This window comes from Meles meles, chromosome 3, assembly GCF_922984935.1.
Source record: "Meles meles chromosome 3, mMelMel3.1 paternal haplotype, whole genome shotgun sequence".
NCBI classification, from domain to species: Eukaryota; Metazoa; Chordata; class Mammalia; order Carnivora; family Mustelidae; genus Meles; species Meles meles.
In genome coordinates, this window is record NC_060068.1 from 84,834,054 (window position 1) to 84,848,758 (window position 14,705).

General features: G+C 44.2%; 1 protein-coding gene and 1 long non-coding RNA gene across 3 annotated transcripts in view; one reads left to right on the plus strand and one right to left on the minus strand.

Moving 5' to 3' along the window:
* The window catches only part of MAP1B (microtubule associated protein 1B), a 96,845-nt gene extending 92,159 nt beyond the window's left edge, over positions 1–4,686 (minus strand). Inside the window, exons 1-2 of one of the 2 annotated variants that reach the window (XM_045999341.1) lie at positions 4,423–4,686; positions 3,716–4,271 (exon numbers count right to left, since the gene is read on the minus strand). In XM_045999341.1, coding sequence (XP_045855297.1) covers positions 3,716–3,899 — 184 coding nt within the window. In that variant the 5' untranslated portion in view covers positions 3,900–4,271; positions 4,423–4,686. Of the gene's footprint in view, positions 1–3,715; positions 4,399–4,422 lie in introns of those variants that run through there. The other variant, XM_045999340.1, reaches the window with a different exon arrangement.
* Positions 2,472–14,705, plus strand: part of LOC123938197 — a 133,658-nt gene continuing 121,424 nt past the window's right edge. The window contains exon 1 of the long non-coding RNA XR_006817684.1: positions 2,472–2,559. This is a non-coding gene — a long non-coding RNA (uncharacterized LOC123938197). The remainder of the gene's footprint in view (positions 2,560–14,705) is intronic.

Here is a 14,705-nt window from a genome sequence, read left to right on the forward strand (position 1 = left end):
GTTCTTAATTCTCTTGGCCATCCTGAAACTGAGGACAATCAATAAAGTGACATCAGAAGGTTACAATGTAATCAGCTAAACTTATACTTCAAAGTCTGGGGCAGTACATGTTAAACACATCTATCTTTTTATAAACAAATCTTGCTGATTCCCAATGTGACCCAGAGAAAAAGTTACACTTTTTAGCAGCAATTGGAAGCATCAAACTGACACTTGGTATTCTTTTTATGTCTTAATTCCTATCAAGTAATAAAATAAAGCAATGAAAACTTTCATAAGGCTCTAGAATTCAGTCTGCAAGCCAAGGATATATGCAGTTGATGTCCTAAAATAAACTGGAGGAGTGAAGGCTCTGCTGAAAATGGGAATGACTCTTACGTTTAAGGTGGGAGGTAATTAGGAAGAGGGCAAAAGAGGTGCCAAGGAGTGGCATTTGGTGGGAACGACATTGGTTTGGCATAAAGTGCTGCATAACTAACAAAATAAGACTATACAAGTCCAAGGGAAGACTACTGTTTCAAACTTGAGAAGATATGAACTGCCCTTACATTCCACATTTTGAATGCAGTGAGAAAATAAGGAATCATCTCTCTTCTGTGGTTTCAAAAAGCTTCACGGAGCATCCACACTGGGATGTTTCAGGCCTGTCGATATATTGCATTACCACCGTCTTCCTACAGGTTTCTTTCTGAGGCTTCCCAAAGAACCCACAGTAATCATGGCAAAATTCCAAGTCACCAGGGTCTCCAAATCCACAGAACATCCATTAACATGGGAAATAGGAAGCAAGGATAACAAACGATGCACCGAATTCCCAGCCTGTATCACTCCATGGGAGCAGAACGCCCCTGGAGCATCTCCAACTCAGCTGCGCAGGATGCAGCCCACAGGCACCAGCAACAATAGCAGAGGAAGCAGAGTGACCTCTGGAGGAGGCCCAGCCGGGACCTGCAGGCACCGGGAAACAGAGCCAGCCTGCCCTGTTGCTAAGTCATCTCAGCCTGTCTGAAGAGCTAGGGGAGCAATTTCGCTTAGTCCTGGAAGGCCCTGGTAGCTTGAGCTGCATCTGAGACCCCAGGACCCAGGAGAGCAATCTCCAGGGAAAAAGCAGCATCTGTTCCTGGGCGTGAGGAAATGGCTCTGCTCACTCACTTGATTGATTGTTAATGGGATCAATACTGCAATTTTGGTGTTTGGTGCAAAAACCTGACCAAATTAGGGAATTAAAAATCAAGAAGGCATGGTGATTGAAAAGGGAACAGGAGGGGGCTTCTGGGATTCCAGCCCTCCCTGTTCCTCGGGCTGGGTAACACAGGTGTGTTCGTTTTGTGGAAATTCACTGAGCTCCTCATCTGTGAGTGGAGCCTTTACCTCTCTCTATAATACTTCAATAATTTTTTTAAAAAATTTTAACGTCAAAAAGACCAATCTGAACTTTATTCCTGCATGCTAATCGTACAAAAAGGTGTAAAGGCAGGGCACGTCATCGCGCTACCTGGATGCGTCTTTTTTTTTTTTTTTTTCCTCCGACGGAAGCGGTACCCCAGGAATGGGGTACTGAAAAGATGGTCAGGACAGTAACAAAGCAGGAAGGTAATTATGGCAGGAAGGTGAGCGCTGAGCCAGCTCCCTGCACGGGCGCTGCCCACAAGTGGAGGTCTATACAAAGCCAAGCTCTGAAAACCGCCCTTTGATCTTCCTCTGATGTTTGCCTGCCCTGCTCTGACATCATGACGGAGCCAGAAAACCGGTGCCGGTGCAGTGCTGGCACATCTGTCACTTCGGAGTGACGTGACCTTGAGCGGGTCCCCTCATCCTTCCTGCCTCTCTGGGCCCCCATCTCTAAAATGGGGCTGCTGGTCCCTCTCCAGGACCCACATCGGTTGGTTCGGAAAATCTCAGAGAGCAAAGCACCTTCTAGTGCGTTATTATTCCCTGGCAACGGTGCTGACAATAATTGTTTTTAATCCGAAATCATTGATTCAGATCGCAGCCACGCCCAAAGTCAGTACGGGTGACATTTTCCAAGGGGGAAACGTGCAAACAGACTAAGGAGGGATCACATTAAAGGCCTATAGTTCGAAAAGGAAGCATTTTTGAGATGCTCAAATCAGGCATTTCACTATTGAGATCTCTTATTCTTGAATTTTTTTTTCCAGTGAAAATACACTCCATTCCGCCTATTTTTTTTTTTAAGCTGAAAGGGAAAATCAGTGCTTTAAAGTTAAACAAAAGAACCAGGTCTGCAACTCCAGTCCCCACCCTGCAGCCTTTTGTTCTGGGGACAAGTGTCCGTTTCCAAATGCGGAGTCAGAAAATAGGCTTTAATTTTTTTCATCGAAAATAAGGGTTTCCTTTCGTGTTTTATGGGGGTGGGGGCACGCCGGGAGCGGAGAACGAGGGCTGCGTGAACGCCCTTTGTCCGCCTCGGGCTGCCGTAGAGACCGCAGTGCGGACTGCACCACGCCCACCAGCCGGTGTCTCCAGGCAGAAACGCTTCAGCACCACCCCAAGAGAATAGAGCGCGGGCTGGGGCTGCGGAGGGACCAGGCGACTGAGGTCAGGGGCGAGGGGAGGTCTGGGACGCCAGGGGGGAAGGCTAAGGCAAAGACCAGAGCTGTCCCCTCGGGGGGCTTCGAATGCAACAAAGCTGGGCCCGAGGGAGAGGTGGGGGAAACGCAGCTCCATGCCCGAGGCCCCGGCGGAGCGCACGCCCGGCCGACCGCGCCCGATGGGGGCGCCGCAGTGCGGGGGGCAGGTGCGGCGAGTGGATGGGAGCACTGCGGCAGCCCGGGTGGGGCTGGGGGGGGGGGGCGGGTCGGTCCGCGCGCCTGAGGCTGCGCCCGTCGGGCCCTCAGGGCCCCGCCCAGGGCTCCAGGCGAACCGCTATTCGGCCTCTGCAGAGCGCGCTCCTAGTGCGCGCACCGGGCGAGGCGCTGGCCCTACCCGCCGACTCCCCCCCTTCCCCTAAGCCATCACTATCGAGGCTGAGACTTTTGAAAGAAGAAGCCCCACCCCACAACTTGGGGTCCCATTGTCCTTTCTGAAAGCTGCAACCAGGGTCCCAGGGGCGGTAGCGAGGCGGGCGCCGTCTGGGAAACAAGCGCAGGCGGTTCTCCATCCCTGCCTCCCGGGTGGAGGTGGGGGGGGGGGAGCGGGTGTGGCCCCAGGACTAGCCTAGTCATTGCGAGAAAGAACAAATCGGGAGGTTTTAAGCCAGAAAAGGCATTTCTCGGGGGGCTACGGTGGCTGGGGTGAGGAGGATTCCCACGCGGGCCCTGGCACATGGTGCTTCAGCCTTGCGTCTGCCGGCGAGGGGAAGGGGGGAGTCCCAGCATTTTGCGGGGGACATAAGAGGACTAAAAGCAGTGTTTGCATCAAGGCCCCCCCGCCCCTTCTGCTCCCTGAGGTTTGGGCTTTATTGTGGTCTCCGCTTCTCTGACACCTGCATTTCATTTAGCGGGAGAGGCGGTGGCCAGCTCGGATCTGCAGACCCAGCTGATGATAGATCCCTCAAGGTTAGGAGACACTCTCCCGCTGGGTCTCAAATCTAATAATTAGCATTATTCTCCGAAATTAGCCCCCAAAATAATCCGGACTGAGTGCAGGAGGTGGCGGGGAGAGGTGCGGGTGCGGGGCGCGCCTGAGAAGGAGGGTGGCCGTCGCGCCCTGGGTGGGGTCGCGTTTGCCCGTCTCCTCGCGCAGGGCCTCTTACCGAGTTCGATGTTGCCGATGGCGCGCCGTAGGTGCTCTTCGGTCACGATTTCGCCGACGACCACCAGCAGGTAGAACTTGCTGTCGAGGAAGCGATGCGACAGGCTAGGCGAGGTGGACGCCGCCGGGTTGGCGATGCTGCCGGACGGCTCCGACTCGGCGGCTTCCACCACCACGGTCGCCATCCTGCCGGCCCGCTATGCCTGGGCGAAGTGTCCCACTCCCGCCGCTCCTCTCCTCTGCCGCAGGAGAAAGGATTATCTCCGAAGGTGCTGTCTCCGCTCCGCCCCTTGCGTCCCCCCTCCTCCTGGCGCGGCGCGCCGCCTCCCCCTCCGCCCTCTCCGAGAGCGCGCGGCGGAGAGGAGCGGGGAGTGAGAGAGGGCGGGGAGGCGGCGCCGCTTTTATATGGAGACTAGGCTGGGAGCCGGGAGGAGGAGGAAGAGGAGGAGGAAAGGACCACCCGGCACATCCTCACGCGGTGGCTGCCTCCGCTCTTCCAGCCCTTGGCCCAGAGCTGATGTCATCTGCAGCAAATCATCTCGCCCGCGGCCCGGAAGCTGGAGGGAAGAGGTGTGCGGACAATGGTCAGGGCAGAGCCGGGAGTCAAGGGCCTGGGGGAACCTAAGGGCCCCCCGCTGCAGCCGCGAAGGGGTTTAACACTACCCACCTACACCCCACACACACCCACTACCGGCTGCGTACACTCACCCGGTTTGTGCAGGAACACGGGATGGGTTTCCATTTTTGCAGTGGGGATATTTACCTTGTACGAGGTGCTCAAGCCAGGCCTCTCCCTCTTGTCCGTCTGTGATGAAACTAGATTCTCAGGTGCTGAGATAGATAGCACAGCGGGTGTAGAGCTGGAGGTACCCCGCCCAGGAAGATGGAACCTGTCTTTTCTTTGACCTTGTGGACTTAGGAAGGCATATTTTCCACCTTCACTTAATACATCAAAAATGCAAAACCTAACCCTAATATTGTCCAGGCTTTGAACCCTAGTCTGCAAGTCCCAATGGTTTAAAAAAAAAGAAAAAGAAAGTACTGGCTTTGCGGTGCTCATGGGAAATAAGAGGAATGCAAATGCATTTTTCTAGATACAGATTTCTTAATAATATGCTGAATAGATAGTATCAGGCATAACAAAGAATAAAGAGAAGATACTGTCTCTCTCCCAGCAGGATTACAGTGACTATAATGTACTTTTCAGTTCCCTAGGGGATACACAAGCAAAATTATTTCATGTGACAATGATATCTTTTAAAATATACGTAGCATTGGGAGTTTTTATTGCCTTTGTGTTTAGAACACATAAAAATGTTTAAAGGCAGCCCATCTACCACCATTTCTCACAGATCTTCTAAATATAACTTCTGTCCCAGAAAGGGGTTGTGATGGTGAGGAAGGAACGAAATGTGCAAACATGGTACTATAAAAGACTGCAGGATTAGAAGCTTTAAAAAGAGGACTGGATGGAAATTAGACTAGTCAATATAGTTTTAATACTAGAATGCATATTAGTAAAAAAAAAAAATCACCGCCATAGGCTAAGATTTCCAAATTAGTCCATTGTCTTGCCTATTAACTACCATAATTTATGGGTGATACATACTTTGCTCTTAGCTCTTTCCTGAAATCCTGGCATGGGAGACACAGTGGGCAGCTAAAGGCAATGATTCCTTCCTACATGCCAGTCTGATCAGTGGGGAATAAGATACCATCTGGCCCATAGCAGTTGAGGTCTGCAGCAAGCTCACTAGTGAGCCACATTGACCAGTGAACAGTGACAGTTCCCAAGTGAGATGGTAACAGATCCCTTCTTGGTCAAGAAAAGGCCTTCAATTTCTTTTAGAGAGGCAAGGCCAGCAGCAGTGCCTGTAACTGGGGGAGGAGATTTGGTAAGGAGCATTGTTTTCCAGAGGTCAGCCCTTGGACCCTAATGTCATGTACTGATTGTCTGTCCTCCCTTTTCTCTGAACCACCATTACTTTTATTTACATAATAATTTTCTTTAGCTCTGTTTCTTTTACTCAGATTTATTTTTAGTGAAATTCTTTACTGCTGTACAAATGGAAACACTAATATCACTTATAAATAGAATGTACCCCTAAGATAAACATAATGAAAAAAGATAATGCAATTAAACTCGTGCTCTCCGCTATTACTTGCTCAAGACTCTGACCCTCAGGGGTAGGCTCTCTAGATGAAACAGAGCTTAGCAAGTGTTAGGTGTTAAGACACACCACCTCCTAACCAAGTTGCTCTCCATGTCAGAACAGAAAGTTGGATGAAAATAACACAGGAGCTTTCCTACCATGTGAGTCGGTACAATTAAGTGCCATGACCACGAGCCCCCTAAGTCGGCACCCAGACTTTGAAAAACAAGAGACATAATGACAGAAAACAGACCAGAGGTGCTGACTGCTATTGTACGGCTTTGTAACTTTGGGCAAGGGACTTATTCTTCTTGATTTTTGGTCTCTTCATTAGTATACTGGAGAGATTAATATCTTTATAAATGTGTGAGTAACTTAAACAATAGAGCACGTAAGTACCTAATACAGTGATTGGAATAAGCACTCATGGTGTGGTTGGTGAATATACCTGTTTTGTCCCAGTTTGTTGGACAATGGAGTAAAAACATTCTTACAAAATGTTCAGGTGACATCAAGTTGGGCATGACTACCAAGATCTGTGAAACAATAGAATATTAAGTGACACTACAAACTAGAAAGGTAGTCCCCACCAATCCTCACTTAAAAAAAAAAAATGTGCTAAGGAAGTAGAAGGGAAAAGTAACAGAAGATCATCTTTGTTGAGTGCTGCCACCTGATGTCACCTGGATGTCCCAAAGAGTCCTGAGACTCAACATGCTCCAAAGCAAAATCCTATGAATGCAAGTGGGAAACCTTAAACTCTTCCCTGACACCTAGCCCCATGGACGACTGAGCATGAATTCTGGTCAGTTTTATCTAAGTATCTCTTTAGTCCACCCACTTCTCTCTACCATTAGCACTGTAACCCAACCTACTATCATCACGAGGCATAGGAGTGTGCAGCTTAGAAATTGGTTTCTGAAGTCATTCCTACATAATACTCTCAGGATAACAATAAAAATGTTAAAAGCACTTTGGGATTTTTTTTTTCAGTTTTCTTTGTTATTAGATAGATGCCAAAGGGCTGCAGTTTTATATTACTTCAATTAATTCATTTTTATGATTATGCCACTAACTCTCTACATAATTTGATTCATCTGTTGCATTTTATTTTTGGTTTTTATGAATTGATTTTTTATACTTAATTTTGCTTTATAACTATGCAAAATATTTGGTCCCAAAATCAAATCTACAAAACAGTTTGTATTCAGAGAACTTTAGCCTCCCTTTCTGCTCCCCCTTCCCTCTCTAACTCTTTTGCCCAGGTTTAGCCTTCTATTTTAAAAATGCAATATATATATATATATATATAGAGAGAGAGAGAGAGAGAGATATTGATATGGATAGGGTATATACAGGATATATAGGATATATATATCATATATATACATATATATACCTCTTTTAAATAAACAGCATTTTTTTTGTAAATTTACTTTTGACTTTTATTTCCTTTTATCTTGTTAATTTTTTTAACTTCATTTTATTTTTTCAGTGTTCCAAGATTCACTGTTTATGTACCACACCCAGTGCTCCATGCAATACGTGCCCTCCTCATTACCCACCACCAGGCTCACCTACCCCCCCACCCCTCTCCCCTCCAAAACCCTCAGTTTGTTTCTCAGAGTCCAGTCTCTCATGGTTTGTCTCCCCCTCCAATTTCCCCCAACTCACTTCTCCTCTCCATCTCCCCATGTCCTCCCTGTTATTCTTTATGCTCCACAAGTAATGAAACCATATGATAACTGACTCTCTCTGCTTGACTTATTTCACTCAGCATAATCTCCTCTAGTCCCATCCAGGTTGATACAAAAGTTGGGTATTCATCCTTTCTGATGGAGGCATAATATTCCATTGTGTATATGGACCATATCTTCTTTATCCATCTGTCCATTGAAGGGCATCTTGGCTCTTTCCACAGTTTGGCGACTGTGGCCATTGCTGCTATGAACATTGGGGTACAGATGGCCCTTCTTTTCACTACATCTGTATCTTTGGGGTAAATACCCAGTAGTGCAATTGCAGGGTCATAGGGTAGCTCTATTTTTAATTTCTTAAGGAATCTCCACACTGTTTTCCAAAGTGGCTGCACCAACTTGCATTCCCACCAACAGTGTAAGTAAGAGGGTTCCCCTTTCTCCACAACTTCTCCAACACTTGTTGTTTACTGTGTTGTTAATTGTGGCCATTCTAACTGGTGTAAGTTGGTATCTCAATGTGGTTTTGATTTGACTCTCCCCAATGGCCAATGATGATGAACACTTTTTTCATGTGTCTGTTAGCCATTTATATGTCTTCTTTGGAGAAGTGTCTTTTCATGTCTTCTGCCCATTTTTTTGACGTGATTATCTGTTTAGTGTGTGTTGAGTTTGAGAAGATCTTTACAGATCTCGGATATCAGCCCTTTGTCTGTAGTGTCATTTGCGAATATCTCCTCCCATTCCATGGGTTGCCTCTTCTTTTGTTGACTGTTTCCTTTGCTGTGCAGAAGCTTTTGATCTTGATGAAGTCCCAAAAGTTCATTTTCGCTTTTATTTCCTTTGCCTTTGGAGACATGTCTTGAAGAGGTTGCTGTGGCCGATGTCGAAGAGGTTACTGCCTATGTTCTCCTCTAGGATTTTGATAGATTCCTGCCTCACATTGAGGTCTCGTATCCATTTTGAGTTTATCTTTGTGTACAGCGTAAGAGAATGGTCAAACTTCATTCTTCTATACATAGCTGTCCAATTTTCCCAGCACCATTTATTGAAGAGAACTTTCTACTGGATATTTTTTCCTGCTTTGTCGAAGATTATTTGACCATAGAGTTGCATGTCCATATCTGGGCTCTCTACTCCGTTCCCCATGTATACACACAATTTGTCCATTCCATTTTGCTTTTTTCACTTAACAATGCAACCTGGAGGTAACTCCATAACAGCGTACATTAATATTTCTCATTCCGTTTACAGCTGCATGCTAACCCATTGTCTTTATTTACTATCATTTATTTAACCAGTCCATTATTGATTGTCATGATTGAGTCATTTCCAATTTAATTTACATTATAAACCATAGTTATATTGTTTTGTCCTGCCCAGCAGCAATAGTCACCTGACTGGCATCAGTAGGTCCAATGGGACCCTCATCCAGTCCATGCTTCACACTATTTGGAGGGTGAACTTTTCTGATCTGGTCATGTTACACACGCAGACCTGAAACTCTTAAATGGCTCCATATTGTTTTAAGTATAAAGATCAAACTCCTTAGCATGGCCTACAAGGCCCCACAAAATCGGTCCCCCATTTATCTCCTCTGCTATAACTAGCCACCCCCTCATCCTTACTTTCCAGTCTCAGCCACACTGATGTCACATTGGAGCATGCTTCTTCCCAACGCGAGAGCACCATCTCTTCCTCTTTCACCTGCCGGAAGCACTTACTAGTTAACTTCACCTAGTTAATGTCTTCTTGCCCTGCAGATGGCATCTCAGCTATCACGTCCTTAGGGACGCCTTCCCTGACCTCCCATTCTAGGTCAGTTAACCTTTTTACATGTACTTACATGCACTCAGCTTCATGCTCCACTTCTTATTTGCAGCATTTGTCATCAATGTAATTTCACACTTTTGTATGTAATTTTAAAAATTTGTCTGTTCTTCACCACTGAGGAGTCCAGAGCCATGCTTTCCCCCCCCCACTTTCACACATAACCATCAACTTACCTGAGGATTCCCAGCGCCCAGCATAGAGCATGTGCTCAATCAAAGTGTATCAACAACTACATGAATGTCTTCTATAAGTCATGTTACTGTACCAGGTGCTCTAAGTCTATTGCTTCAGTGAATTCTCACAAACTTCCTAAGAAACTGTACTGTTATTCATCATTTTAATCGCCTTAAGATCTCTTCTAGCCTTTCTGATAGTCTGTATTTTCTGTCTTTTTTTCCTCATACATTCTTGTTGGGGGTTTGTCGATTTTGATTATCTTTACTGCAGCTGAGGTCACTGATCACTTTCTACTGTATGTATGTGTATAGATTTTCACTGATTCTCTTCTTAGCTATACGATTTCACTCCTTCTGATATCTCTGGGTTTTATTTTACTTCCTATTTTTGCTTCTTGGGAAGCTCAGACAATGGATTTTCAGCTTTTCTTCTTTTCTCAAATATGTAATAAAGACGATACCGTTCTAAGTCCTGCCTTAGCTGTGCCCTGCACATTTTGATATGTTGTATTTTCATTTTATTCCCTTCATATTTTCTAATTTCATCTTTTTTTGCTATGAGGTACTATTCTTGCCAGTTGACCGATGAAAAACTGACACGCAGAGAAGTTAGATGATTTTCTCCAAATGACAGAAAACTTATAAAAACTCAGGTACAGCAGACTTCAAAGTCCCTGACATATTCTATATAACACTCTTTTTCCATGTTATAGGAATTAAAGAAAATTAAAGGAAGTCAAATGCAGGAAATTATTGGTTAGGAAGAGGAGTAAGAGAGGAGAACCAAAGTCAGAGTAAATTTCACATCAAAGGAGCCTCTAGGGTTGTGTTACTGTTTAAAATTAAAATTACTCTAGGATGTAATTTAAGGCAATGTGTCATTTAAGGGTTAAGAAGTAGTCTTTATTTACTCAGTATGGGTTAGTCCTTTCTTTCCAAGTTTTAAGTTAGCTGTAGAAAAATTAACAGAGTCTGAGGAAAGAAAAAAGAACAAGGAAAGTTGAGGGAAAGATTTACAATATGTGGGGTATTTGAGAAGATTTTAAAAGTACGATCGATGTGCTAGGTTGTGGTAGGTGCAGCCATTCTCCCTACACGTAAAGTAAGTGGATCTCACTTTCAATAATAGCTATTTAGGTTAGTTGTAAGAGGAAAGTGTCTGAAAATTCCGTGGTGTCCTTCATAGCCAGGAAAATGTCTCATACTCATTTCTATTTAATCATCCTTGCCTCAGAAAGTGCCTCTTCTTTTCTTTTGGTGAACAGTGGAAAAAATATCACACTGGGAGGCCAATTAACTGAGATCAAATCCCTTCTCCAAGTTGTGTGAACTGGGTCCTTCCCATCACTACCTTTCAACAACAAAAAAGCAACAAAACCTTGCAAAGGTATAGAGCACAAAATCAAAGTCCCTCCTTTCCCACTACTAATTCTACTGCCCTCCCTAGACACAATGACAGTTATTAAGCTAAACCATTTATATATATACTTTTTCATATTTATGTTGTGTAAGTTTACAGTTACATATATTCTGTGTATATGTGCAGACATATACCTATCCCCCTACCTGCATATATATATATTTTCATACATATAGCTTTCCCTCTATAAACAGAATAATTTTTATTTTATTTTATTTCATTTTATTTATTTTATGGGCTTAAAACAATGTTTATTATCTCAGTTTCTCTAGGTCAGGAGTCCAGGCACAGCCTACATGAGCTCCCTGCCTCAGGGTCGCTCAGAGGGCTGCCAAGTGTTGGCTGCGGCTGTAACTGTGACCATCTGAAGGCCTGACCGGAGAAGGATCTGCTTCTGAGCTCGGGCATGTGGTTGTTGGCAGGATTCAGTTCCTCCCTGGCTGCGGGCTGCCCTCACTTTCTTACCACATGGCCTCATTATAGGACCATAAGCAGAAAGGTATTTTACATACTGTACTTCAGTGGCATTTCCCTTTGGAGCTCTTTTCATGCAAATATGAAGAAGTCTACTTCATTTTTTAAATTCCTGCACTATAATGACAGAAAGAATTTATCTTGGTTTGTGCATACTTTCCCCTATTGGTGGTCCTTAAGAGATCTCTGTTTTTCCCTGTTATGAATAATGTTACAGTGACGATGCTTGTAAGTGCTTCCATGTGCATATATGTCTCTCTGAGCACAGACGCCTAAAATTCCAATAGACAGGTTGAAGGTGATAGATATTTGTAACATTTAATAACTCCTGCCAAATTACCCTACAAAGAGCATTTAACAGTTTATACCCCCACCACATCCTTGACTGTGTCCCCATGACAGTATAAATCTCTATTTTTTACTCAACAAAAGGAGAAAAGTACTTATATAAAGCTGAATATTTTTTATTTGCCTCTTTTTTTCAACAAAATGGATTTGTCCTTAAAATATGCCCCCCCCCTTTTTTTTCTATTGGACTGTTGGTTTTGTCTTTGTTGGTTTGTAGGAGCTATTTATATAATCTGGACGACTTTGTCATCAGTATATGCTCAGCCTGTCAGATTATTTTTGTAAGTCCATTTATGACGCCTTTGACCATATAAAATATTAAATGTCTTATAAAATTAAATCAATCTTCTCCCTTTATAAATTTTGGGGGCTGGTCTTCCTTAGAAAGGATCCCTCACCCAAAACCTTAAAACTATTCTTTTAGTAATCTTATACTTTTTTTTTTTAATTCATTTGACAGAGGGAGAGAGAGAGATCACAAGTAGGCAGAGAGGCAGGTAGAGAGAGAGGAGGAAGTAGGTTCCCTGCTGAGCAGAGAGCCCAATGCGGGGCTCGATCCCAGGACCCTGAGACCATGACCTGAGCCCAAAGCAGAGGCTTAACCCACTGAGCTACCCAGGCGCCCCTATAATCTTATACTTTTTTTCAATCAAGAGAGTATTTAATCCAGGAGATCAATAAGAGTTCATAAAGGAAGAAATATTTGAAATTGTCCTGGAAGAATAAATATTTTTCAATAGGCAGAGATGGACAAAGGACAATCTACATGAAGAAAATAGCATGAGCAACAACATCCAGTAGAACAGTACTGAGGTTATCCTTGAAAACAGTCAGTAGCTTACTCCTCCCTTCTTTTATACTAAAATGCAGCTCACTGAACACACTGTTCTGTGCCTTGTCTTTGTCACTTAACATCTTTGAAATATTTCCATAATTGTCATAAAGAGCATCCACATTCATTTTGAGCAAGGTACAGAATCCCATTATGTATGAATATCATAATTTATGACTCTGCTGTTTTTTAATCATTCATCTATTGATGATTACTTCCAATTTTTTGATACTAGAAACAGTGCTGCAGTAAATAAGTTTCTATAGATGTCATTTTCTATAAATGCCTAGCAAAATTGCTGAGTCATGAGATATGCATGTCCATAATTGTGATAGATGTTATAAATGTGCCTGCTGTTGGTGTGGTACCCATAGGTCCTTCTGCCAGTAACACGAATGGGCTGCTGATTCCTCATAATATAAGTGTTTTCCAACTTTTTTAATTTTGCCGATTTTTAAGCAAAGTACATCTCAATGTGTGTAATTTCAGTTGCATTTCTGTTATTATAAGTGATAGGAACCATCTTTTCTTATGTGTAAGGGCCATTTACATTTTCTATGATCTGTCTGTTTATATCCTTTGCCCCTTTTTCTGTTGGGTTGGTTAGTGTTTTCTTATTGATTTATATGTATCCTTCATACATTAGAGAACTTAGTCTTGTTGTGTAATATGACTTACAAATCCTTCTTCTCAGTTTGGCAATTGTTCATTAACTTTATGTATTATAGGTTTTGCTGTAGGGAATATATTTTTTATATAGTTAAATTTAACTGCTGTTTCATCTACAGCTTATGAGTCCTATTTGTATTTGGAAAGGACTTTGCCATTCTGGGATTATATAAGAAAAATTCTCCCAGGGTTTTCTGTAGTATTTGTAAGACTTCATCTTTAATATTTTAGATTTATCCAGATGAAGATGGTGAAATGGAAACCACTTATTTTTCCCCCCAGCTTCATAGCACTTAGCTGATAGAATATTTTGCAGAATTTTTTAATGACTTGGTAACTTATCTTTCTCTCCAGTTGATTGTGAAATGTGTCAGAGCAGAAGCTTTGGTTTCATGCTTTTATTCCCTAGCCCACCCTGCCCTTTAATCCACTTCAACCCAACTCCAAACTTCACCTAGTGCCTGGCAATTAAACAACTCAGACTTCTGCATTTCTTGGGTGCTGGGGAGGTAAGAGTCCACCTGGGTAAAGGTGAGGCCTTCCCAGGGAGTAGCTGAAAATGAGACTGGGACATTCTCAGCCAGTGCCTTTTCACCAAGCTCAAGTTCTTACCCTGTGTAAGTGCCAACTGAGTCACCCCAACACATGTAGAGAATGGCATCCTGAGGGGAGGAGAACTATACTGGAAATAGCCGAGCTCACTCAGAGATGGAGTTTCTCAGCCAGCACTGCTGACAAGCAGCCCCGGTCACTGCAAATAAGCAATAAGAAAGCAATAGGAAGCCTGGCTTGTGCAAGGTGGAAATCTGGAGATGTAAACACAGTCTCCCTCCTCAGGCCCCCGCAGGCCCCAGAAACAATGTATTCTAAGCGGATGGACGGTGATTGTGGAATCCAACCAGTTCACAGGCAGGGAAGCCATCACTTGCTAGCAATGATGCCCTAGGGTAGGGCGTAAGGGATTCTGTCTTGGTACTCTGGGGGAAACATCTGGAGGGCACCAGACCCAGGAAGAAGTGGCTCACGTGTCATCTGGGGAGAACTAGCAGCTACAGCTGAGTCCCTGCAATCTGCCACGCGGTTCTGAGTCCCAGGAGGGCAAAGAATTGGCTCCTGGCTCAGGCTGGTCAGGAAAGTCATATACACACAGGCCAATATGGTGTAAGGCAGCAGAAAGGAATGCCCCGAGAAGGTCCAGGTTGCTCAAAGGGGTGTAGAGGAAGAAGCAGGTGCATCCAGCTGGAATGACCAAGGGAAATACAAAAGGAAGAAGTGATACAGAAGCTTCCAGCAGCCTGTGAGTGGGCTTGGCACTGGGAGATGGGAGGGCCTAAAAGACACATTATGAGGCCATTAGGAAGAAGTGGGTGGGGTGGGGCTGCAGGCAGA